Source organism: Diachasma alloeum, unplaced genomic scaffold, assembly GCF_001412515.2.
Source record: "Diachasma alloeum isolate Michigan unplaced genomic scaffold, Dall2.0 Dall_scaffold_00338, whole genome shotgun sequence".
Taxonomy (NCBI): Eukaryota; Metazoa; Arthropoda; class Insecta; order Hymenoptera; family Braconidae; genus Diachasma; species Diachasma alloeum.
The window spans coordinates 31,346-54,598 of NW_021680477.1; the positions used below are offsets into that span (position 1 = coordinate 31,346).

At 38.5% G+C, this 23,253-nt stretch overlaps 5 protein-coding genes and 1 long non-coding RNA gene across 8 annotated transcripts in view; 2 read left to right on the top strand and 4 right to left on the bottom strand.

The window, feature by feature from the left end:
- Nucleotides 1-81: 81 nt before the first annotated feature.
- On the bottom strand, nt 82-4,444 carry LOC107040553 (regucalcin). Of its 2 annotated transcripts, none has more exons than XM_015260678.1 (5): nt 4,300-4,444; nt 2,599-2,759; nt 1,355-1,774; nt 1,129-1,241; nt 82-390 (listed from the first exon to the last, which is right to left on the bottom strand). In XM_015260678.1, the coding sequence occupies exons 1-5, from the start codon at nt 4,356-4,358 to the stop codon at nt 160-162; spliced, it is 984 nt and encodes a 327-aa protein (XP_015116164.1). In that variant the 5' UTR covers nt 4,359-4,444; the 3' UTR covers nt 82-159. The 2 variants fall into 2 exon arrangements, with proteins under 2 accessions (XP_015116164.1, XP_015116165.1); XM_015260679.1 differs by lacking the exon at nt 4,300-4,444 and adding an exon at nt 2,951-3,685.
- A 2,321-nt stretch (nt 4,445-6,765) lies between these two features.
- LOC107040572 (protein transport protein Sec61 subunit alpha) lies at nt 6,766-11,222 on the top strand. The gene is made up of 7 exons (XM_015260703.2): nt 6,766-6,981; nt 7,113-7,180; nt 7,352-7,417; nt 7,501-7,711; nt 8,431-8,855; nt 9,308-9,697; nt 10,080-11,222. Exons 1-7 carry the CDS (start codon nt 6,975-6,977, stop codon nt 10,341-10,343), a joined length of 1,431 nt encoding a protein of 476 aa, XP_015116189.1. The 5' UTR covers nt 6,766-6,974; the 3' UTR covers nt 10,344-11,222.
- Nucleotides 11,124-15,467, bottom strand: LOC107040571 (integrator complex subunit 5). The gene is made up of 3 exons (XM_015260702.2): nt 15,102-15,467; nt 14,256-14,397; nt 11,124-13,665 (listed from the first exon to the last, which is right to left on the bottom strand). The coding sequence occupies exons 1-3, from the start codon at nt 15,321-15,323 to the stop codon at nt 11,222-11,224; spliced, it is 2,808 nt and encodes a 935-aa protein (XP_015116188.1). The 5' UTR covers nt 15,324-15,467; the 3' UTR covers nt 11,124-11,221.
- Nucleotides 15,468-15,941: 474 nt separating this feature from the next.
- LOC107040559 (protein anon-73B1) lies at nt 15,942-17,725 on the bottom strand. Of its 2 annotated transcripts, XM_015260690.1 has the most exons (3): nt 17,597-17,725; nt 17,320-17,513; nt 15,942-16,277 (listed from the first exon to the last, which is right to left on the bottom strand). In XM_015260690.1, exons 2-3 carry the CDS (start codon nt 17,482-17,484, stop codon nt 16,176-16,178), a joined length of 267 nt encoding a protein of 88 aa, XP_015116176.1. In that variant the 5' UTR covers nt 17,485-17,513; nt 17,597-17,725; the 3' UTR covers nt 15,942-16,175. The 2 variants fall into 2 exon arrangements, with proteins under 2 accessions (XP_015116176.1, XP_015116175.1); XM_015260689.1 differs by having other exon boundaries at nt 17,320-17,725.
- Nucleotides 17,726-17,781: 56 nt separating this feature from the next.
- Nucleotides 17,782-23,253, top strand: part of LOC107040560 (WASH complex subunit 2) — a 16,396-nt gene continuing 10,924 nt past the window's right edge. The window contains exons 1-4 of the mRNA XM_015260691.1: nt 17,782-17,943; nt 18,086-18,223; nt 19,075-19,854; nt 20,626-21,458. Coding sequence (XP_015116177.1) covers nt 17,941-17,943; nt 18,086-18,223; nt 19,075-19,854; nt 20,626-21,458 — 1,754 coding nt within the window. The 5' untranslated portion in view covers nt 17,782-17,940. The remainder of the gene's footprint in view (nt 17,944-18,085; nt 18,224-19,074; nt 19,855-20,625; nt 21,459-23,253) is intronic.
- The window catches only part of LOC107040563, a 3,338-nt gene continuing 2,702 nt past the window's right edge, over nt 22,618-23,253 (bottom strand). The window contains exon 3 of the long non-coding RNA XR_001461019.2: nt 22,618-22,796. This is a non-coding gene — a long non-coding RNA (uncharacterized LOC107040563). The remainder of the gene's footprint in view (nt 22,797-23,253) is intronic.

The following is a 23,253-nucleotide window of genomic DNA, read 5'->3' on the forward strand; positions in this document are numbered from 1 at the left end:
ATTTATCATTAGATCATTATGTCTAATTCACCGCAATATTTAGGAAAAAGGAAGTGGCGTTGACATCATATGAGACACGTGTTACACTCTCAATAAATCATTTATTCTCTGTCCATTAGTGAACATAAATCATAATTTTGATAGAAACACAACAAAATTTTACATTTTAGCGCTGAGGGACTTGACACCTGACGTCCCCAGCCCCTGAACGGCGAAGACGTAGCCAGCTGCGGGCTGCTTTTCCAAATCAGCCTCAGACAAACCGCGCTTTGCGGATGTGACGTAGAGAATGTCATAGTTGGGCCCGCCGAAAACAGCGCTGGTTATTCTCGCGGCTGGCATTTCCACTGTTCTCAAGAGCTTTTTGCTTTCCGGATCAATCTCGAGAATCTAAAATATTATGAAATAAACATACATAATAATTAATAATAAGGGAAATAATCCTGCGCTCGTGTAGCTGAGGTGAGCACATCTTTAATCCAATATTTTTATTGAAATGAGTGTAAAGATGCGATTTTTTTAATTGGATATCAAAGTAAAACCTTCAGAATTAGAATGCACTTATTTTTCTCGTGATAATTACTATCTTCGTTCGCTCATTTGTCCCCAACGCCCGTTTCACATGTCCCTATCCCCGTCTCGTGATTTGAATGATATGGGCGTAGTTTTTTCGAGAGAAAGTATACGGTGTTGGAATTTTTTTGAAATACGAGAAAACTAGAATTTTACTAGAAATCGATTTCATGCCTAAAAAATACGGTTTCCGAAAGTTTAAATAATTTCAATTATTTATTTATAAACAACAAATGTCTAAAAAAAATAATAATTCTGTGGAAAATGTCATTGGAATAACGCTGAATATTCACGATATTTTTCAAATTTTCCTGAGGTTTTACTGCAGTGTAACTTAAAAAATCGTAAAATGTGCGGTACGGCGCTCAAAGCGCGACCAACGGAGTTGCCAGCACGAGGTTGCCGGAAACCCGCTAAACGCGCCCGGGCACTGTAGAGTGAACTCGGCAACGCTGGCGCCTGAACACACGACGACGAAGCCCGCGGAGGCGGCCAAAATCGCCGGATCGCGTACAGCAGCCAGACAATTGTTTAAAAAAATCATCTGATAATTACCCGGTTGCCGTCCCAAACGCAGACCCACAGATGACCATCCTTATCGATAGTCATGCCGTCGGGCACTCCGGGCACGTCATTCTCCTTCAAGTTGAAGATTACCCTCTTGTTCGCTAAAAATAAACCGAAAAATATTTTTCAAGCGCCCATCAGTAATCGGCGAATTATCAGTCATTATGTATTTATCACGCCGAAACTCGTCGCAATTGCATGTTTATCGACTCACAGATATCCCCGGACTCCATGTCATAATCGTAAGCGACGACTTCGAGGGTCGGCGAGTCGATGTAATAGAAGGTCTCGCTATCGTGGCTCCAGGAGAGACCGTTGCTGATGGTGATGTTTTCGAGGACTTTGACGGGTGTACCGTCCTCCTCGAATCTGTAGAGAGCTCCCGCATTAACGGCGGTCTGGTCTTCCTTGTCGGACATTGTTCCGGCCCAGAACCGCCCCGCGGGGTCGACTTTTCCGTCGTTGAACCTGTTGTTGGGGCGGTCGACCTCCACCGTGGACAGGACCTTTATTTCGGGCTTTGGGTTGCTGGTAGACGGATCCCATTGGAATTCAACCAGATCTCTGCCGCTTCCAGCTATGAACGTGTTCTTCTTATCGGCTACGGGAACTGCTACGCCTACGGGACCGTTCGCTGAGGAAATGAAGGAGAATTAGACATTTTTAGGGGAAAAACGGATAGAATTTTATGCGATGTTATTCAGCCAGTAAATATTTATTTACGTTCTGTTGATGAAGTTTTTAGAGAATTTCATCGGTTTTCAAAGATAGACTTCTAGTTCTGTTGAAGGATTAATTGATGAATTATGAAATATGCGATAGTTCTTCTGATAAGTTTTTCTATGGAGATTTTTGTCGAAGAAATTCTTTGATATTGATTTTAAAAGATTTTTTCAGTATTTTTTTTATTTCCGATTGAAGAATTCAAGAAACTTTCGGAATTTCAATATTGTTTATTGATTAAATATTTAATTTTATATTTTTTATGAAATCTTTTGAGAATTCTGTTGGTTTTCGACCAATTCTACTGAAAAAATTGATTAATAAAATACATGATAGAATAAAAGGTTTTTATCCTTTCAATAAATCCAATCTATTGAGAATTTCAACATTATTCATCGATTTAACATTTAATTCTCCATTTATTATAAATCTCCTTAGAAAATTCCATTGGGTTTTAACCGATTTCTATCGAAAAATTTGTTGAAAAAGATTTTTAGTCCTATAATCCACTATATTTCTTCCGTCTCTCATTAAAAAAAATCGAACAACTAAGAAAATTCACACCAATAAATTTCTGCAGATAAAACATTAATTGAATAAATCGCAAAAAATTAAAATCCATTCATTAATTCCTACTAAATATTTTTCAATAAAAAACTAATAAAATTCCTCCCAAGAGCCCGAAAAATTCCCCTCGAATTTTTCAACATTTCAAAAAGTACTTTTCATTCATACTTAGATACGTTTCTGTAAGACTCTGCGTAGAAGGATCGAAAGCGAAGAATTTCTGTGCATGAATGTCAACAAAATACAGGAGATTGTTTTCCTCGTCCCAGTGGGGGCCCTCGCCGAGATCGTAAGGGCCGGTTAATTGTTCAATAGTGACCTTGGAATCCCTAGAAATATTCAAAAGACAATTAAACAGCGAATACCATTACTAATAACGAAATCGCGACATTTAAAATTCAAAAAATTATTAATTGTTAATAATTATTCCCCAAAAACTTTGGAGATTAAACCAGATCTCCTTATCAACTCAACAGCGAGAATAATCAACTCCGAGACATCCTCTCGGGGAAATATTTACATTTTCAACTGATAAATCCCCTGAAAAGAGAGCTTGCGCTGGAGGAAGCTACGGAAAGACTCAATCTGTCACTCGGCGAAGCAAACTTGTGACTGATTCTTAACTACCCATGTCCGGCTGGTATTTATAAGCGTTGCAGCAGACCAATCGCCGCACTCACCGTCGCTGAATGTTATGTCACAGCGATTAAAGCCCCATAATCTCCCCGCTTTTAAGACGATCATATCTCCCGCTATCTGTCACTCCCGGAGGGAGCGATACAACGAGAGCAACTCAAATTTTGAATTCAAACGAAATCACGTGGGCAATTGCATTCGTCTTCGTATGGCATAGTTATTTTTGTTCACAAATTAGCAATATTATGCATGAAAAACTTTAATAAAAGAAATTAATAGATGAAAAACTCCAGAGAGTTCTCGATGAAATTCTACGGAATTTACATGTTGTGGAAGACTATTCGACCGAATTCTTAATTATTTCGTAGTTGGGCTGAAATATTGGGCTTAGTTCATATGAATTGATTTTTTATCACTTGGACATTTCAATTCTCTATTTTTCCTCGAGTCAGCTAACGACCGCAGAGGCCAATAATTACGAAATTACTAAATTCAGTGTTAACTATCTCGTAAAAATTTTTGTTCAAATTAAATGAAAGAATAATGCTTTCTATATTATCTTAAAACTTCGATAAAATGGTATTAGAGAAACTCCTTCATGCCTAATTAAATGAATTCGAATTACATTTGAAGAAACCGTCGGAAAAATCACATTCCGGGAAATTTGAGGAAAATACGAAAATTTGCGAAATTTATTCTATAAATCAAAACAACAATTATTATCATCATCTTCATCTTCAAATTCGGTCAGAGACATAGAAACATTTTTTTTTATCCATCATTCAATGAATTTAGAATATTTTTGGAGTTATCGTGGGAGAACCGATTGAAAAACAAATTGAAATCCTAAAAATCAGCGTCACTTGTGTCATCAACGAACAATTAAAAAAAAACTTGATTATAAATATTCCTAAAATGAGTATTTTTAAACTTTTTGAATCACAGCGGATTGATATAACACAAAAAATCAAAAACTTGAATGTTTCGGAAGGAAAAGTGTTGGGCGCTTGGGGATTTATATAAGCACTTATTTCGTGCAGATGTTGTTGGAGAATACACCCACTCTTATCACCAATATTGTTTTTTCGCTGATTACATTCGGAGCTAATCCCGCCAAGAATTCTGTACCATCTGCACTGGCTAATTGAATTCCTGCGACTGACGCGCATTATGACATCAAGATGTCCAAGACGGTACAGCATTCTCGGCAGTTACATTACGACTTTCACTTACTGTCCGTGAACACCGAGAATCGTCATGGAGATCAGTACAAACACTGCGAGGTTCTTCATTGTCGAAGGAATTCGCGATTAATTCGATCTTTTCACCTGAGACACTGGGAAACAGAATAATCGCCGACTAATAACGCATTATTATATATCCCAACAATCGGAAAAACCTTGGGACAATGAGTTTTACGAGTTTTTAAACGACCTCAAATAGTCACTCGACATTCACCAGCGAGTGGAGGGGAACGAGTTTGAGGGATTTTCCGAATTCGTGGATTCCCTGAATTCTTTTGATTCAAATTGACGGGTGGACTGAACGGTACGCGCTATTTATTCGCCGTTTTATCGTAAACATTAATCACCGTATTTGTTTGTAATAGGGATTACTCCGCAATTTTGGTGATTACGTGGGGTATTGGATTTTTTAGAAAATTTTTCCTGATACTCAGGGTTTTCTCCTCATAATTAAGTTGCTAATTTTCGAATATAATTGTATTATTGGTAAAGTAAAGAACTGTTTACATAATTTTAGGAGAAGAATCTCTGAAATGGAGTCTGAAGAATTTATTTATTTCAAATGAGATCAGGCGAGGTTTTGCATTAAGAATGTTTAAATTCTTCAGTTGAGTTATTGAAGATTAATTCAGCATTAATTTTATTTTTCAAATACATTAATTTTGAATTAAGGAGAATCATCAATTCAAGAACGAGCATGTTCTTAATTCAGGAATTATGTTCGGTTCAAGTAAAAAATACTGAAGATTGAAGTTGTTTCCGTCTGATTAAAAAAAAATCATATCTTCTCTAGAATGAGTGGTAAATTTCAGAAATGAGCGGGATTTTTTGTTCGCTAGATTTTGCTGCACAGAAATTCCGAAATCCAGAGATTGAAACAATTTTTCTTTCGACGCAGAGAAAAAAAAACAGTTATCGCTCGTTACTCGTTGTCGTGTTGTAAACAGAATTCTCTTTATTTTTTAATAATATTGACTCAACTGAGATTACATGAAAAAGAGAATTTGCTCAGAATTACTGTCGAATTCTGGTGATTATGTGCAGTAGTGGATTTTTTAGGAAACTTTTGCCAAATTCAATGTCCTTAAAAATAAAAACTCCTTGCCCTCTGGGTCTGTTAAGTAATCTATTTTCTCGCATTTGGCCCAACTGACGTCTCACTCCTTAAAAAATGTCTTTGAGCCCGACCTCGATCCAATTCCCCCGACATCGTTTCCGCCGATCCCAGGACCTCCAAAATACGATAGTCAGACTAAAATTATGAGGCTGAACCTCGCAGAATATTCGTCAGCGAAAAATTCAATTTTGGCGATATTTAAGTGTAGGAGAGTCAAATAATCATATGTCCAAATGTCTTTTAAGTGCGAAAGAGTTGTACATTACTTAAAAACATTTATACACTCCTAGATTCGCCTAAGACAAATCTTCTGCTGTCGAATCTTTCGCTAGTTTCAGCTTCATACTAAAATTTCTTTTCCCTTTGAAAAATTGTATTTCAATTGTTTTCATCGAGAAATCAACACTTCGACAATGGAAACTATGGAAATCCGTGGCCTGAAATTAAGTTTCTGAAGGAAAGGAAGATTTAAAGTAACTCTACTCTTCGGTCGGGCTATGCCGTACTTTTGGATATTTTCAGTTTTTAAATTTTTCAACTAAATTGCATGGAAAAAATTTGAAAAAATTCATACCCAGTCAGTATTATCTAAATTAAATTTCGCAAAATATTGATATTTTTTTAAACATCTCCCTCTCATAAATAAATAGTGAAACTTGTTTGCAAAATGGTGGATTATTTTGTATGTCAAAAAAATTCTTGATTTTTTCAAATCTAATGAAAAAAAATTCAGATTTTAATTTTTGATTACAATGGAAATGTTGATTTTCACATAAGACACCGGGTTAAATCCCGATTTTTTAAACATTTCTTCTTTGAAAAACCAAAACGATAATTAAATTGAGAAAAAAATTCGAATTCCGAATCTAATCGAGTTTTCTGCAATTTTTTGCAGTTTTCAATAATCTCTGAATTTACCGTAAGGGTAGAGCTACTTTAATTGGACTATAATAGGGGAGGATGGGGCAAAACGGCCCCCCTTCAATCGTCAATATTTTCCGATTCAATAATCCGATTGGGATGAGTTAGAGCTCGTTTTGAAGAATGAAAAATTATCTTCAAAATGAAGTTGAAACTGGGAATTTTCACAATGTCATTCACAAGTTATTGACAATTGAAGGGGGGCCGTTTTGCCCCACCCTCCCCTAATACGAATCTCGACCCGTGGACACTCGAATGTCATCACCCGCAGGATTCGAACTCCTCCAATTTCCCGGGACTCCCCCGCACCATCTAGCGTCGTCGTATTGCACCCCCCCACCGAACCCCCTCATGATGCCGGCGGGTTCGTCGGCCAACATCATCAGGTCACGTGACCACATCGTATTGATACGTGTCGTCGAGCTGAGCCACGATTCGTTAGTTTCGTGTGTTTCATACCAGGCTTGTTCCACTCCACTCATTCACTACTCCGGTGTCTTCGGTACAGTGGCATTGCCACGAGTTATTACCAAAAATATCGACACTGACACTATTTTTACAGTGAACAAATCGCTGTACCATTGGGACACTGGATTTACCGAAGGGGAATTAATAACGGAGTCACCATGGGAAGTAAGTAATTCACAAAATACTGAGAATATCTGATTGTCTGTCATGAAGCCCTTGAACTTTTCGCTGATTGTCCCCGCATTGGGAACATATTGAATAGATCTCTAATGCAATCAATTCCGCGCATTTTTCAGTCAAATTTCTTGAGGTGATAAAACCATTCTGCAGCATTTTGCCTGAAATTGCGAAGCCACAGAGAAAGGTGAGTGATTTATTTTTGGAATTTTGGGGAAGAGACACTCCGTTATGGTTCAATCCCCCGTTATGTTTTCGTTTTTGGAAATTATAATCTCAATTTTTGAAAATTGGGAATTGTTATGATTTAATGAAGAAACGAAGAGTTGTTTTAATGAAATTATGATTTTATTCGCAGATTCAATTCAGGGAGAAGGTGCTATGGACAGCAATAACACTATTTATTTTCCTCGTGTGCTGCCAGGTCAGTGCCAACGCCACGAATTTTTGTGTCATTAGACGCGAGTCAGAGCTCCAGATGTTTGACAACAATTTCTTGATTTTTAGATTCCACTTTTTGGGATTATGTCGTCGGACAGTGCTGATCCCTTCTACTGGATTCGTGTTATTCTGGCTTCCAACAGGGGCACACTTATGGAGCTGGGTATCTCGCCGATTGTCACTTCGGGGTTGATTATGCAGTTGTTGGCTGGGGCCAAGATCATTGAAGTTGGCGACACGCCGAAGGATCGAGCGTTGTTCAATGGAGCACAGAAATGTGAGCATTTTGATAATTAGTCACTTCAGGCGTTGGGTTTTTTTCATGACTTCATGATTTATGGAGATAATTTAATATTTAAGATACCAAGGGGTACGATTTTACTACTGGAACTAGTGTTTTTAAAGAAAATGTCAGCATTTTTTTGAAACATTTGAGAATTGAATTTCCAGCAAAAAAATTGTCTTGACATTTAGTACAATCATTATTTCAGAAATTAGGGGTTTTGAGGGAAAATATTATGAGGAATTTTTCCATAACATCATGAATCATCCAGATAATTTAACATCTAAAGAATCAAGTGGTGAAGCCTTCCCTACTGGAAGAAAATTAAAACTTTATCTTCTGTGATATTTAAAGTTTCGTTTTAAATTCTTCATTTATCTCAGAAACGTCACGATTTTTCGTAAAAAATAGAATCCTCCATTTTTAACCTTTAGAAAACATCAAATAAAAAACAAAAAACCAGAAAGTTTCCTCTTTCAAGAAATAATTCATGAAAGAAAAATTTTTTCCACCACAAAAATTAATTCTTCAGAATTTAATTTCACACCCCAGCGGTAAGATCACTAGAACTTTAAGAAATTTCATTCTTTATTCACAGAAAAGTAATGTTTTAGAAAGATTAATTTTCTTCACTCAATTTAATTACTCAGTTTTTGGCTTATTCTTAATAATTACTGAAAAAAAAATTCTTATGAACTTCCCTAATGTTCCAGTATTCGGTATGGTGATCACTGTGGGACAGGCGATCGTCTACGTGATGACAGGAATGTACGGAGACCCAGCGGAAATTGGTGCTGGTGTGTGTCTCCTGATCATCATCCAGCTGTTCGTCGCTGGTCTGATCGTCCTCCTCCTCGACGAGCTCTTGCAGAAGGGCTACGGTCTTGGCAGTGGTATCTCCCTGTTCATCGCCACGAATATCTGTGAGACGATCGTCTGGAAGGCATTCTCACCAGCCACTGTCAACACTGGTCGTGGCACAGAGTTCGAAGGAGCTGTGATAGCACTCTTCCATCTCTTGGCCACCAGACAGGACAAAGTCAGGGCCCTCAGGGAGGCTTTCTATCGCCAGAACCTTCCTAATTTGATGAATCTCCTCGCCACTATCCTCGTCTTTGCTATAGTCATATATTTCCAGGTAAACAATGTTTTCATTATTTTTTGGAGAATTATTTATTAATTTCGTTCGGAAAGTTAAATTCTTGGGATTTTTTTTAGGGGAAAACAGTTATTTCTCAGAGCAAATCAATTAATATTGTTACAATTCATTAATTAATTAATTTTGAATTATAGAAATTGGTGATTATCATTAGAAAAATCGGCCTAGACAGTTTTATAATTCATTTTTCGTACAATTTGAACGTTTTTGGGTTGAAATCACTCATAAAGCCAATTCCTTGCTCAACAAATGAAAGTTAATGAACTAAATAATTATTATTATTGTTCAATTAAGTAATCGATCAATGCATATCAATATTCCATCAATAGAATCGTCGGAAATCCCAAGAATATAATTTTCTACTCAAAAATCTTCAGTTACACACGACGAATTTTGCCTCCAATAAATAACGAAAAACTTGAAATTTCCAGGGATTCAGAGTGGATCTCCCTATCAAGTCCACGAGATACCGTGGCCAGTACAGCAGCTACCCAATAAAGCTCTTCTACACCAGCAACATCCCCATTATCCTGCAATCAGCCCTCGTCTCGAATCTCTACGTTATCTCACAGATGCTGGCTGTTAAATTCCATGGGAATCTTATTGTCAATCTGCTGGGAGTGTGGTCTGACGTCGGAGGTGGTGGCCCAGCCAGGTCCTACCCAGTTGGAGGTCTCTGCTACTACCTATCCCCACCGGAATCAGTTGGTCACATTGTGCAGGATCCAGTTCATGCGTTTCTCTACATTCTCTTCATGCTGGGGTCTTGTGCATTCTTCTCGAAAACGTGGATCGAAGTTTCTGGAAGCTCTGCCAAAGATGTAAGTCCAAAAAAATTTTTTTTAGTCATCAACTTAAATTTATCTATTGATCAATTAATTTTAATTGACGAATTTACTTCAAAAAATTATTTATTACAATTGGAAAATTATAATTTTTCAATTTGAATCGTTCAAAAACAATTTAAAAATCTAAAAAAAAATTAGAAAGTTTACTTTTCGAAAAAGCTTGATAAAATATTTGAAAAATTGAAATTTTTGAAAATTACGAGCATTTTCTATGAATAATTCAAATTTATCAATTGATCAATTAATTGTTATTCATCAATAAATGGATCCACGGATTAAAAAAAATCAATTACAATTGAAAAATTGTCTTTCATTCTTTCTCCTTCCACTAATTAATCATTATTTTGGTTTCCAGGTTGCCAAGCAGCTAAAAGAACAACAGATGGTGATGAGAGGACACCGAGACAACTCAATGATCCACGAATTGAACCGTTACATCCCCACAGCAGCTGCATTCGGTGGTCTCTGCATCGGCGCCCTATCAGTACTAGCTGATTTCCTCGGGGCAATTGGCTCTGGCACTGGTATCCTCCTGGCTGTAACGATCATCTACCAGTACTTCGAGATATTCGTGAAGGAACAGAGTGAAATGGGCGGTGTGAGCACACTACTATTCTAAGTTTCAACCAGCCCCCACTAGACATTTGAAAAGTGAATGTTCTTTTTTTTCACAACAAAAGAACTGCGTAAATTGTAATTTATTATGAGAAAAGAGATCATCGTGTGAATGGTTAGCAATTACGCTCAGCACTGTGTGCAATCGATGACTGTTTTCCCTCGAACGAGAAAAGAGAAAATGTCACCGTCCGATCATTTACTTATGACAGATGTAATTTTTCTTTCTCCTCAGTTTTGTCCCCCTACGGTGAGCATTTTTCGTTTCTCTGTAATTTAATTTTCACGTTCTGCGTTGTTGGAGCCCTGAGCATGCCAATTTGTTGGCAGATGAGTGTCTTCCACGATCACTCAGACAGAAAATTATTATATAAACTTCATTGTACATAGAATTTAACAGAAATGCCTGACATGGCGAATTTTTTTCTACTTGAAGCTGGATATTGAGATAATAAACGAATGCACAGGGAGAAAAGGGAGTTTAAGCATTAATTCGAATCATGAAAACCATACTCATTGAATAACAGTGAAGAGTGCTCTGTGCATTCGTGGGATTGAAGACAGGAGGGTGCCCACTTGGGTCGTCGGTTGATCCACTGAATCAGAAACTCATCTTAGGTACCATTCCTGTATTATTATAATTCATTATCCTCATTGATGATACAAATTAAATTAATTTTAATATCTTATTTTCTCTCTTTGTATTCATTTATCCACAGACGACAGTTGATTTTATAAAAAGTGAAAAGAAATCCTTGTGTGTCTTGATTTTCCACTCAACAAATACCGAAGAAAACGATAGAAAACTTTTATTCATTCTTACAGACAAGATGTACAACTGATCCTTATATATTTACAAAAAATACACTAGACATTTCACTATCATTTATGCTCATTGTAGAATAGTGTATTATAGAGCGAGCCAGTCTTGGCGATATTGGGAAGAAGAATGAGCCTGAGAGTCTCCGTGAACCTCGCCCCAGGAGCTGACATGTCAGTGTCTCTCCACGCGATGCTCGCCCCCTCCGTAAGAGTAAACAACGCAGGAGAGGGTACATTCTCGTGCATATAAGCCCAGACGCACTCCTTCATGAGAGTATTAATCTGGCTGGGCGTTAAAATTGCGAGAACATCCCTGAGACAGTTGAGAGGTGGTGGAAGAAGTTGTCCAAGTGCCATGACATCCACCAGCCTAGTACCCTCACTGATATTCCAATTAGCCATGACAGTGGCAGCTATTCCCCTGAGCAGAACCGACGAGTAAGCGAGAGCAGGTCGATGCCTGGCAGTCAATTCCAGCAGAGTCCACAGCTGTGGAACATCCTTGAATGTCCGACGAATCTGGAGGTCCCTCTCCACCGTGACCTTGGTGAATTCCTCGTCAGGCCAGGGTAGGCCATTGTACATGACATCAGGAGACACGAGCTCCACCAGCAGAAGACTTACAGACGTCATGGCATCTAGATTCGGATGGGGACTCACCTCCTCATTCGTACAACACGCCTTAATAGCATCCAACAGCAAAATACTATTCATCGATATCGTATCCTTATCAAAAGGGTTCTCAGGCACTGCTCTCCTGGGGCCCTCCCCAATCACCCCAGCATGAAAAACCGACGAGTGCCTCTGCGCCAGCATCACCGAAGTCCCATGCTTGTGGTTGTGCTCCAACAAAAGATAATCCTTAGAATCACTCGAGGATTTCACCTTCGCCCCGAAGAACTTGGCTGGGTCCCCGTAAATTGCGTTCTCAATCAACTCCCTGATCGCCAGAACCCTGGCGCAGGGCGACGTCCCTGCCATGAGCATCAGCAGCCGATTGACGACCCTGATCCCCCTGTATTTCCTGATGTCGTCCTCCTCCTGAATGCAGACAAAAAAATACCTCACAATGGCTCTCGTCAGTTTGAGAACCAAATCAACGCTGTGAGTGTATTTAGCTCCGTCATTCATCGTCAGGAGATCCAACGTCTCCACGATGTCGTGAGTCAACGAGAGGTCGTCAGTCTTCATCAACAACGAGGCGAGCTGACTCAAGTTGGAGTGAATTCCCCGGGAGATCAGTCTCGATTTCAAGATCTCCGCTTTACTCGAGTTCTCCCACTTCAGTAAGATAGCGATGTTCTTGAACAGCTGTCTGGCTTCGTCCCCCCTCCACCCTGGCGAGTACTGAATATCCCTGAGGGCTTGCTCCAGCGTCTGGGTGAAGTACCCGTGACCTGAGAGAGGGTTCTCAGGCTCTGGTTTTATCGTTGGAAACACTGTCACGTTCTCAGCCATCAATCGAACGAGTGCTGCGAGGTGGAAGCTAGTCTGGGCGTTCCTCAGGACCCCAGACCCTGAGGATATCACGACGTTGGGGCTCTGCGCGCCCAGAAGGGAGATCAGTCTCACCGCTGTCTGGACCCTCAGGGGGTGGGCGTCCAGGAGGAGGGGCTCGATGAGGCAGAGGTCCTGTTTTATCGAGGACAGCAGGGCTATCCCCGTGTTGTGGGGCCCCTTCAGCTTCATCTGGAGGTCAATCTCCTGCAGAATCATCTCGAGAATCTCTCGGCAGACGTTCTTCACTGCCAGGGCTGCGTTCACACCGTGGTAACCCACGTTGCTGGTGCTTAAACTCGTGTCCAGGAGGATTGAGATTATCTGCCAGGCGCCCTGCTCACACGCCAGGATCGAGTGCACTGTCACTTCCAGCAGGGTCTTGGGCTGATTGTCGAAGTAGCTGCACCAGTCTGGGGCGAACACTGCTAAACGTGGAATCACGTCTGGACGAACTGGGAAGAGGGTCTGGAGAACTACTGTTGTGATGATTTTTAGGAGAATTTGGGACATCGAGGCGAGCTTCAGGAGGAAGGGGACTGTTGCTATCTTTTGCTTTCGTGTCTGGTCGTCGTCCTTCATACTCTCGTCGAGGCTCCACTTGAAGAGGCTCAGGAGGGCCTCGCGAATGTCGTAGAAGTTGCTGCCTGCCAGGTGCCCCAGGATCCCCACGACTGAGTTCAAGAGCGTGCGCGGGGAGTTCTGCTGGGAACCTGTTTCCGAGAAGTCTTTCAGCCCCCAGAGCAGGACCTTGTTGATGATCAGCGTCGGGAAACAGGTGCCCACGTGCGCCACCACCCAGTTGAAGAAGGGGTAGTAGCTGGAAATTGACTCCGTCAGGACGATCATGCAGGAGTCGGCCTCGGCCGGCGACAGGCACCGGATGCAGCGCGCCGACAGGTCGATCAGGATTCGCGTGGTGCGGAACGAGAGCCAGTGCTTCAGGTCGTCGTTTATTGTGAGGCTGGGCGGGTTGCTTCTTTTCGAGTAGTTCCAGGAGAGTTTTCCTGGAAATTTGGGGGAGGTTGAAGGGTTCAGTTGGGGCGAGAATAACGGAAATTGGGGATTTTTTTGAGTTTGAGGTGTCAAATCCTCTTTTACACGAAATTTTAATCGATTTTGGGAATGGGGAGAGCGATCATTTTTTGGGAAATTTGAGGAAATGCTGGGGGAATTTACGGTTTTTAATTTTTTTGAAGTGTTTATAGTTTGCAGACTTGAATACCATTTTTTATTATGAGAAAAAAATCAATTTTGTCGTTAATTTAACGAGTTTGGCTTCAATTTCAGAAATCAGGAAATCAGAGAATTTCTGAGGAGATTTCACAGTTGTAAAAATTAACACTCTTGGATTTTTTTTGTTTATTGATAATTTAGACGAAAATTCATCGGTCAAACTCACTCTAGACTCAAGTGCCAGTTTAAAAAAAAAAAAAAGAAATTCTTCGTTAACCAATTGAGTTATATTTTTAATTTAGTTTAATATTGGTTAATTTTTAATAAAAATAAATTATTCAATCTCGTTGTTAATCCAGCGACTTATTCCCATATTAAAAAAATAAAAATGACCATTCCGATAAATAAATAGAGAATATACCTAGAAGATCAAGAGACCACGTAGCAACAAGTGGAGCCCACGCCTGAGGATTTTCGTCAACAATTTCGCACAGAACTCCATGAATTTCAGGGACTGTGACGTTCATTGTGGGCTCATCTCCGAGGGTTTGTGGTGAGTACAGCTAAAGTTGAAAAAATATTAAAATTTTCATGAAATTGACAGAGACTTTGAGGTATATTAAAGGGACTACTATGAGGGGAACTAATTAAAAAATAATTAGTGCAAAAAAATTGATTGTTTATTGTTCGTTTACCCACAAACGCTTAAAATGTTGAAAATATTCCAGGGCTTCCAATTTTTCAGCTAGAGGTTTTTTTTTTTTCAAAATAATTACGAATTCGTTTTTTAAAATTCAGCTCCTACACAGCTCATTTCGTTATTATTTTATTTCAAAATTGCACAACTCATGCAAAATAGCGCAAAAAATATTTCTGAAAGAATCTAGAAAATATTTTAAATATTTTAAGGATAATTTTTCTGCCCATTTTAAATGAATGATAGAAATTTTTATATTAAACAAAACAAAATTGACTGTGTAGGAGTCGAATTAAAAAAAATAATTGCTAATTGTTATTGTACACCTTTTTTCAAAAATTTTGAAAAAAAAACCTCTGTAGCTCAAAAATTGGAGGCCCCAGACTAGTTTTAACATTTTAAACGTCTGCAGAGCAAACGAACAATAAACAATTAATTTTTTTGCACTAATTATTCGTCTTTAGACATATATACTCGATCTTCAAATGCATAAGAAATCTCACTCCAATATCCCACGACTTTTAAAACTCATAGTAGTCTCCCCTTAAATAAATCGTATCCTGAAATGACCTCCATGTGACGGTTTTGTCGATTGACAGCGAAGAAGAAGACCTTTCTGAGATACTCCAGAACGGCCTCCCTCGCCCCAGGCAGATTCCTGAGGAGATTCAGGGCCCCCTTGGTTACTTTGTGCACATTGGTATGTTGACATTTCTTCACCGACTCTGGTATGAATTTCCTAACCTCAGCGAGGATCTGCTCCGGGGTTAGGAAGTCCTCCGGCGGTGGCATTTTCACGGAATCGACGAATTGATAGTCTCAATGAACTACTTGAATCATGCACACGCGAATTCTAAACATTTTTCGTTGGAGGAATTATAAAAATGAGGGCGAAACCCGGTGTCGGCCTCGCACGTTTACAAACTGCTCCGAATTGTTGTGATTGGGGATTGAGAATGGACAACTTCACACGTCAGTGCTGGCAACTTCAACACTTCAATACTGAAGATAATTCATAATGAATTTCCTTCTGCTCAATACACCTTTTGATGGTGAAAATGAATATTTAAGATACTAATCCACAATTGAAGAATAAAATAGAAGACATGCAATAAAACAAAAAAAATGAAATAGAAATTTAATATTAAAGATAACTTAACGTCAATTTTCACTCCTCAAGGCATATTTTCGATAATGAAAATAAATATGGAGATTGAATTATTAAGAATAAAAAATAAAGAGAAGAGGATAAAGAACAACCAATGGAAATTTGAAGGAATTTCATTTATGAAATGAAACAAAAATGTTTTTGAAAAGAAGAAAAATTATCGAATTAAAAAAAAATTCAGCTCCCTGACCAACAACACTGACTAATGAAGGGGAATGTTCACAAAATAAACAACAAGTCGATTGATTTTCATCACATCTCTTACTCCCTAATTTCTATTGTCAATAAAATCAGTCAGTACAACAATACATAAAGATTGATTCGTTGATAAAGTCGATATTTTCCCCACCTCTCATATAAATATTCATATTAGATACAAAAATGTTGAACTGAAGCTATGAAGTACAAATAATTCGAAGATAAATTACATTAATGATCTGAATAATTCCCCTCAATTGACATGGGGATGATATATTTCAACGTCTCTTCTTCTTCTCCTGTTTTCGGCCACGATGGGGCTTCCTGGGAGTCACCTGTGGACTGCTCTCCGAGCAGTCAACATCGCTCGTTGGATCGTCCTGTGAAAATATACGAAGAACCAAACTAGGTCATGCAGTCGGAGCCATTTTCTTTTTTCGTCCACCGCGGCAGGAGGATTCGAAAAAATTCATACATAATCCAAATTACATTTTGCATAATATTTGCATAAGTTTTTTTTGACATTTCTTACTTTGAAATAAATTATGAAAATTGTTTGAACCGGCAGAAATGAAATTGTTTTCTGAGAATTTGGAAGATTTTCTAGGGTTTTAATTGAGAAAAAATACAAGTTTATAATTATTTTACAGATCTTTCTAATAAAAACTGGAGGCCCTAGAGTTTTCCAATTTTTAAAGTATGCTGTAAGGATTTAAAATGCGAAATTACATTCATGTATCAAAAATGTTCAATTATTGAGTTTTTCCAAAATTCCCTGTGATTTAATGTCCAATTGAATATCTCAAAAAAAATTAATTTTGAGATAAATCATGAAAATTATTGAACTCTTAAAAATGGAATTAATTTCTTGGAATTTAGAAGGATTTCCTAGGGTAGAATGTTCAATTGTAAGGAATTATTCATGAAAGAAGGTTTCAATTGTCAAAAATGACAACTTTATAATTATTTTTTAGACCTTTCTAAAAAGGGGCTCCAAATTTTCCCCAATTTCTAAATTATGTTATAAGAATTTAAAATGAGAAATTACAGTCAGATTACAGTCAAACTAAATCGTCAAAGTCAATCATCAAGACCTTCAAAATAATGAACTTAAATTGCACGCGAACAATATTAAAAATGCCATCCATAATCAGTATCATCCAAATTACAATTTACAAGAAATAATCCCAACAAATCCCTGGAATGAACTGACTCCAGGTGTAAAAAGCATCAATTTCTCCTGAACCATACAAAATGGCACCTCCAATTTCCACTTCAAACCGTTGGCCTAATAAAATCATAAAAAAACATCGAATGACCCAGAGTGAGCTTCTCTCCCGCACCCTCCCTGTTAAATACTAAAAAATACCCCCCCCCCAAACCCAACTAATTAAATATCGTAATTAAAGCCGAATGAATTACCTTGAGTGATGAGAACCCATCGCCCGGCCAATTATGATAAATAGCCACTGTTAAAATGCAGATAACTTGGAAGACAGCACCGACATAGAGGCCATACCTTATGATCTGTTCGACAAGAGTCTCCTCGTCGGGAAGTAAGAGCCTCTTAATATGTTCGTTTTCCATCCCTCAACTATTGACGTTTTCTCTGTCATCTATGACCCCGAAAATCGAACCCAATATCATGTCCCCACAGCCCTATTACTGTCCACCAACACCATACATTCTGCCTACTCACAATAATTATCACCTTACTCCTTAATCCGTAACAGAATAAGCATCGAGTGCTGAATTTTGTGGGTTTTACTGACCGGAAAATCAATAATCAAAGTAACAACAGTCGAAAGAGATTTTCCAACGGCGTGAAGTCAGCCCCCAACAGCTGCCAACACTCGAAATTGACAGAAATGTGTTCGGCGATAACTCCGGGGGATCGAGAGTCAAAAGTGGGTGTTTACACGGTGTTATCAAATTATTTTGTCACTTCACCTTCGTCGGGGATTAACGATGTCTCATAAGCGATTACTCCAGTGATTCTTCCTCCATCTGCACCGCAGCATTGATGATTCTTCAGTTTTTGTAATGGTACGTGTCGATTGTTTATTTTTTTTCTGTGCTTACTGATCTCAGGGATGATCGCTGGAGATGATTTATTGTTGGTGAATGTCCTCGGTTTATTTTGAATCGAGATCTGCGGAGACATAACCTAATTGCGGGGTTTTTTAAGGATTTACCGAACTCTTCTGATGGGGGCGACAGGCACTGGGATCGTCCCTGGACGACTCAGGAGATGAGGGAGCACAAGGAGCAGTGGAGTCTTGCTTGCGATGTGGGACTCTTTCGGCATCTGCAGAAGTTTTCGGAGGTAGATTTTTTTCTTTAGTTCGTAGGGATGGATCCGTAATTTTTGGGAATTCGAGAATTACTGAAAATTTTAGGCATTCAGTGACTGAAATTTAGGGACGAAACGCTTAATATTTAAAAATTAGTGATAAAATCACGTGGTTGCAAAATTTCTTGCTCGTTAAATTCTAGAATGCAGAATTTTTTTGCCTGGGAATTCAAATTCAAATCGAATTAATTTTTATGTTATTTAAATGAGCGATATTTAGTTGATTATTAATTTTTTATCTACGACATGGAAATTAATTATCGTAATATGAGCTATGAATATTTTCTGAAAAGTCCAGATATTATTTTAAAAATACGTTCAATTACTTATTGAATTGAATATGCAGAGGGAAATGTTTCTGTAATTTTTGGAAATTGATATGTAATTTCTAGAAATTTATCCCAGATTTTTATGCATTCTTGATAGTTACGAGAATTACCGAAAATTGTGGGGATTCAATGACTGAAATGTAGGGACGAAATTATTTGTGAATTCTTCTCTTTTTTGCAAAAATAATTATAAAGTTATCTCTGCTTTTTTTAAAAAAAGTTATTTTATTTCACCTTTTCCATCATACTCCATTCCCAGACTTACTAACTAGTAACTAGTACTGCTGTGCTGCGAGAATGAGTGATTAATTGGAATTAAGACTCAAAACAATCTACAGAGTTTACATAATATTTCAGCTCTTTACTTTTCTCCAAACTGTCAAGAATCGATAATTCCTCCAGAATTTTCTAGGGCCTCAAAAATGTTGGGTTATCCATGATTAATTTTCAGGAATAAAGTTGCCCCACGAATTTAATCCCCCATTGCTCCCCCAGGACTTGACAACAAAAGTGCAAGAAACCCAGTCCTCCCTGGACTCCCTCGTAGAAGACCTAAAGGAGAGTTCCCTAATGATCGACAACGTAACCAACGTCTCCCTGGCCCTCGCCAACACGCAGTTCATCGAGAGTCGCGTGTACGAGGACGAAACTCCTGAGAAACGCCTGGAGAACGCCCCCACAACGGCCAATCCCCCAGAAATCGACATGATATCAGTAGTGAGCGAGAGTATAAAACAGAGCCTTCAAGTGATGGACTCCAAATACGAACGAGTGGAGGTGGAGGCCTCGAGTGAGAGTGAAGACGAGGCTGAGGTGATCACTCCGAGCATCATCCTGAAGCCCCAGGACCCCTACCAGAGCCGACCCTTGCCCTACGTCATTGGCTCTGAGAAATGGAGATCCTCGATGAAAATTGGGCTGGAATCGAGCAGCAGTGAGTCGGAAATGGCGGAAGAGGAGGAAGAGAACTCCGAGTCTTCTGAGGAGATGCCAGCACCTCCACGGGCCTTCCCCTCGACACGAATCCCTCGATCGAGGTCATCCACGAGCACCAGCAGCACCTCCTCCAGCGAATACAATGAGAATAATAATACGAATACGAATTCACGAAATGATAAGGTCTACACGAGGAGTCAAGACACGTTGAATTCAACTTCTGAAATTGAGACGCCTACCACTGGACCTGCAAATACCTGTAAGAAAGCTCCGAGCTTTGCTGAGGAACTCGCTAAACGTTTGGGGAATGTCGCACCCGTTCAGAAACCCCTACAAGAGGTTCGTGATTTTTTTTTCAGGGGAATATTTGGGCTATTTAGGAATACGAAGGATTTTATGGAGTATTCAGGCATGAAAAATGAGCAAAAAATTGGGGAATGTAATTATTTTGATTGGTTACGAGGAGAATATTTTTTTGTTGTTTTTTTTGTTATTAAAAGATGGTTGAGAAATTATGAAAAATCATCCGAGAAAATCTAGAAAATATACCCTTTGACCATTCGTAAAATAGAGAAATTGTAATTTTTGGAGTTTATGAACTTTGACTTGAATAATTCGTAAATACAGTTTTTAATGCTAAATATCGTTTCTTTTTTCAAATTGTAAAGTTTGTCTAGATTCAACATTTCAGCCAAAAGTGTAAAAAGTCATGTAAAAAAATTCTAAAATTCTAAACATTTTAGAAGATTGTAAAAATTCTCATTATTTATTTATAAAAAAGGAAAGTTGAAAGAGCATTGCAAGATTTTATTTGTGTTTAATATTAATACTGTCTCCAAAAAATTTGATGCTCCATTTTGAACCGTTAGGGATCATTTAAAAATCGTGGGAAAAATTAGAAATTTTTTTTTTCAAGAAGATTCATAAAATAACAGAGTTCACGAACTTTTCGGTGAACAACTCATAAATAATCAATTTTTCATTCAAAAAAAATCCTCTCTTCCTAAAATGAATAAATAATTCTTTTGAAATTTTGAAAAAATTGTTTACATGTACTAAAAACTTTGTTTGGACGTAAAACAATCAAAAATCCCTTGTTAATTATTACAGGAAGTGCGTGATCCAGATCAAACCTCCATAAACCGTTCGAAGGACGACCTATTCGGGTCTGACAACGAAACCGACAGTGTCTTTACAACGAAATCCGACAGTCTTCTGAGTGACCACGGCGAGCTGTTCGACGAGGCCTCAAAGAGTCTCTGGAAGGAGAAGGCTGCCCCCAGGCCGACAATGATTCCCCCCAGCCTGGACGCCCCTCCCCCGATAAACTCTGTCGACACAAAGCCCAAATCAGCGATCGATGATCTCTTCGGGGACAACGAGTCCGACGACTCTGACGACATCTTCGCCCCCAGGAATTCCAAATTCATGAGCAAATCCGACGTGACCGAGGCCTTCCAGAGTCAAGTGAGCAAAGTCAAGAGTCAGGATGACAACCTGACGACAAGCACACCAGAGACCAACAACAATATTCCAAATCTCTTCGAGGACGACGAGGATGACAGCAGTCTCTTCAGTCCAATCGAGAGCATTAAAAATAAATCGCCAGAGGCCATTCGAAGTACATCGAGAAAACCACCTGGCATACTTGTAAACCAATCTGACCTCCTTTCCTCGGCACTTGGTAGCAAACTTTTCAATCGTGCTAGGAATGATTTTTCCGACTCATCGGAGAATGAGAGTGTCGAGACTGAAAAGGATACTGGAGAATCGGTCAATGTGAATGAGAACCAATCGACTGCATCACCAGTGAATACGAGTGAAAGTGTGGTCGCTGGGAATTTACATCGTGGAGAGGGCAATGAAATCACCACTGACAGCAGTGGAATATCTGTTCCACCGACTAGTGTCAACAGCACATTTGGGATGAGTTTACGTGTTGGGTAAGTCCATTTTTTTGTGTTTGTTTCTGGTTGTTTGTACTGGGGAAGGGGGCGAGCTTCGCGCGCATCGCTGGCTAGTGATTTATGCATATTATTTTTGATCATTGTGTATTCATTTATTCATTACAAAGGGGTTAAGGTCTGCTTTTATTGTGCTTAGAGTTGGAAGAAAGTGGGGGAATTAGCTTTAAAAATTTTTACGATGACAAATTGGCGTTGTAAAGTGATGAATTTATGAAATTAGGTCCATCTATGAGGGTTGAAAATGTGAGCTTTTGCGAAGAGCTGTTCACCAACAAGCATGGCAATCCTCGATTGAAAAATAGGTGAAACATTTTTAGTCGTTCGCGGAATATTAGAAAAAACAGTATTTTTTGAGAAAATGTCATTGGAATGAAAATTATGCATCAATTTTTTCAAAGTCTTCTCACAGAATTCAATAGGAAAATTTGAAATAACTCGAATTTATTCTCTTTTTTCAATCCTACCGAATTGTTTCATATTCAGAACTTCCCCTATTTTCATCTATTTTTCATTCCAAAAATTGAATTTTCAAGGATTTAAACATTTTCCATTATTCATTTATGAGAAGAAAATGTTTAAAAAACTCATTTTTTAGAAAATGTAATTTAAACGACAATTATGGATGAATTTTATCAAATTTTTGTAAACACTTTAATGGAGACATTTGAAATGAGCCGAACTCATTCCCTTCTTTAACCCCTTCAGTTCTCTTCATAAATTATAACTAAATATTCATGAAGTATTTTGGGTTATAATATTCGAGTCTTGACGATAAAAAAATATTCGAGTCTTCAAGTCTACCGTATGCTCAGTAAGAATCTGTACACATTACCCGCTCGTATGTAAAGATTCTACTGAAAACACTTTCATGTTTGACTTTCATGTTTGAATACACTTATAGAACACACATATGACACTGCATCGGTGAGTACCGACGTAGGCAAGAAAGAATTCCCCAGTCAAGCTGAAACGAAAGATAAGGTTCTTTTATTTCTGGATAGAATGATTACCTCTGAAATGCGAACGAATATGATTCATCGGGGGGATTATTTCAGTTGATACTGTGCACTCATTCGGAGATGAACGTTTTCATTCCCCTTATCAAGTATTCAGTAAGCGATTCATAATATCATGATTCACGAAGTTACACTCTTTAATCATGTGGTGTCAATACAAATATTTTGAAAGTGAGAATCCATTCAGTCCGGAATGCATGAGGGCATCCGACAACATTCAGGAAAAGGTTTGCTATTGTCTTGCTCACGCCAAACTGAATGATATCCTGGGGCACATCTGACTGCGTAAACTGGACAGCTGTCGTGAAAAAAAAGATTCGATTAAATTTGAGATAAAATTTTTATCTCCAGTTCATAAGTTAATCAGTTATCTATTAACAAAATTGACTCTATTTTGTTGATCGAACGTTTGTATTTTGGAAAATCGTGTTCTGTATTTAAGAAGAGATGGAGCAATTGAATGTTCAGTCGACTCCAATCAATTCCATCCCTCGATATCAGATGAGAGACGAGATATGAAAGAGTTATTCTAAATTGTTTCTAAAAGAAACATTTTTTTTTAGATCCATTGAACATTCAATCAGTCGCCTTCAATTGAAAGCCCGAGTTGAAGACCCGAGTTTGTAGCAGCGATGTCAGACAAGATATGAATGTTTTTTTGGGCTCAAATGAAAGAGCGGGTCAGTTGAAGACCCGAGTTTGTAGCAGCGATGTCAGACAAGATATGAATGTTTTTTTGGGCTCAAATGAAAGAG

Coding starts and splice junctions, on each gene's coding strand:
- LOC107040559 (XM_015260690.1), bottom strand. CDS start 17,484: ATGGAAAACGAACATATTAAGAGGCTCTTACTTCCCGACGAGGAGACT. Junction 16,278..17,319: donor ATGGGTTCTCATCACTCAAG/GTAATTCATTCG, acceptor ATATTTTCACAG/GACGATCCAACGAGCGATGT.
- LOC107040571 (XM_015260702.2), bottom strand. CDS start 15,323: ATGCCACCGCCGGAGGACTTCCTAACCCCGGAGCAGATCCTCGCTGAG. Junction 14,398..15,101: donor GACAAAACCGTCACATGGAG/GTCATTTCAGGA, acceptor TTTCAACTTTAG/CTGTACTCACCACAAACCCT. Junction 13,666..14,255: donor GTGGTCTCTTGATCTTCTAG/GTATATTCTCTA, acceptor CCAAATTTCCAG/GAAAACTCTCCTGGAACTAC.
- LOC107040572 (XM_015260703.2), top strand. Junction 7,418..7,500: donor TTTTCCTCGTGTGCTGCCAG/GTCAGTGCCAAC, acceptor CTTGATTTTTAG/ATTCCACTTTTTGGGATTAT. Junction 9,698..10,079: donor CTGGAAGCTCTGCCAAAGAT/GTAAGTCCAAAA, acceptor TTTGGTTTCCAG/GTTGCCAAGCAGCTAAAAGA.
- LOC107040553 (XM_015260678.1), bottom strand. CDS start 4,358: ATGAAGAACCTCGCAGTGTTTGTACTGATCTCCATGACGATTCTCGGT. Junction 1,242..1,354: donor CATGGAGTCCGGGGATATCT/GTGAGTCGATAA, acceptor GTTTATTTTTAG/CGAACAAGAGGGTAATCTTC. Junction 391..1,128: donor GCGTTTGGGACGGCAACCGG/GTAATTATCAGA, acceptor ATAATATTTTAG/ATTCTCGAGATTGATCCGGA.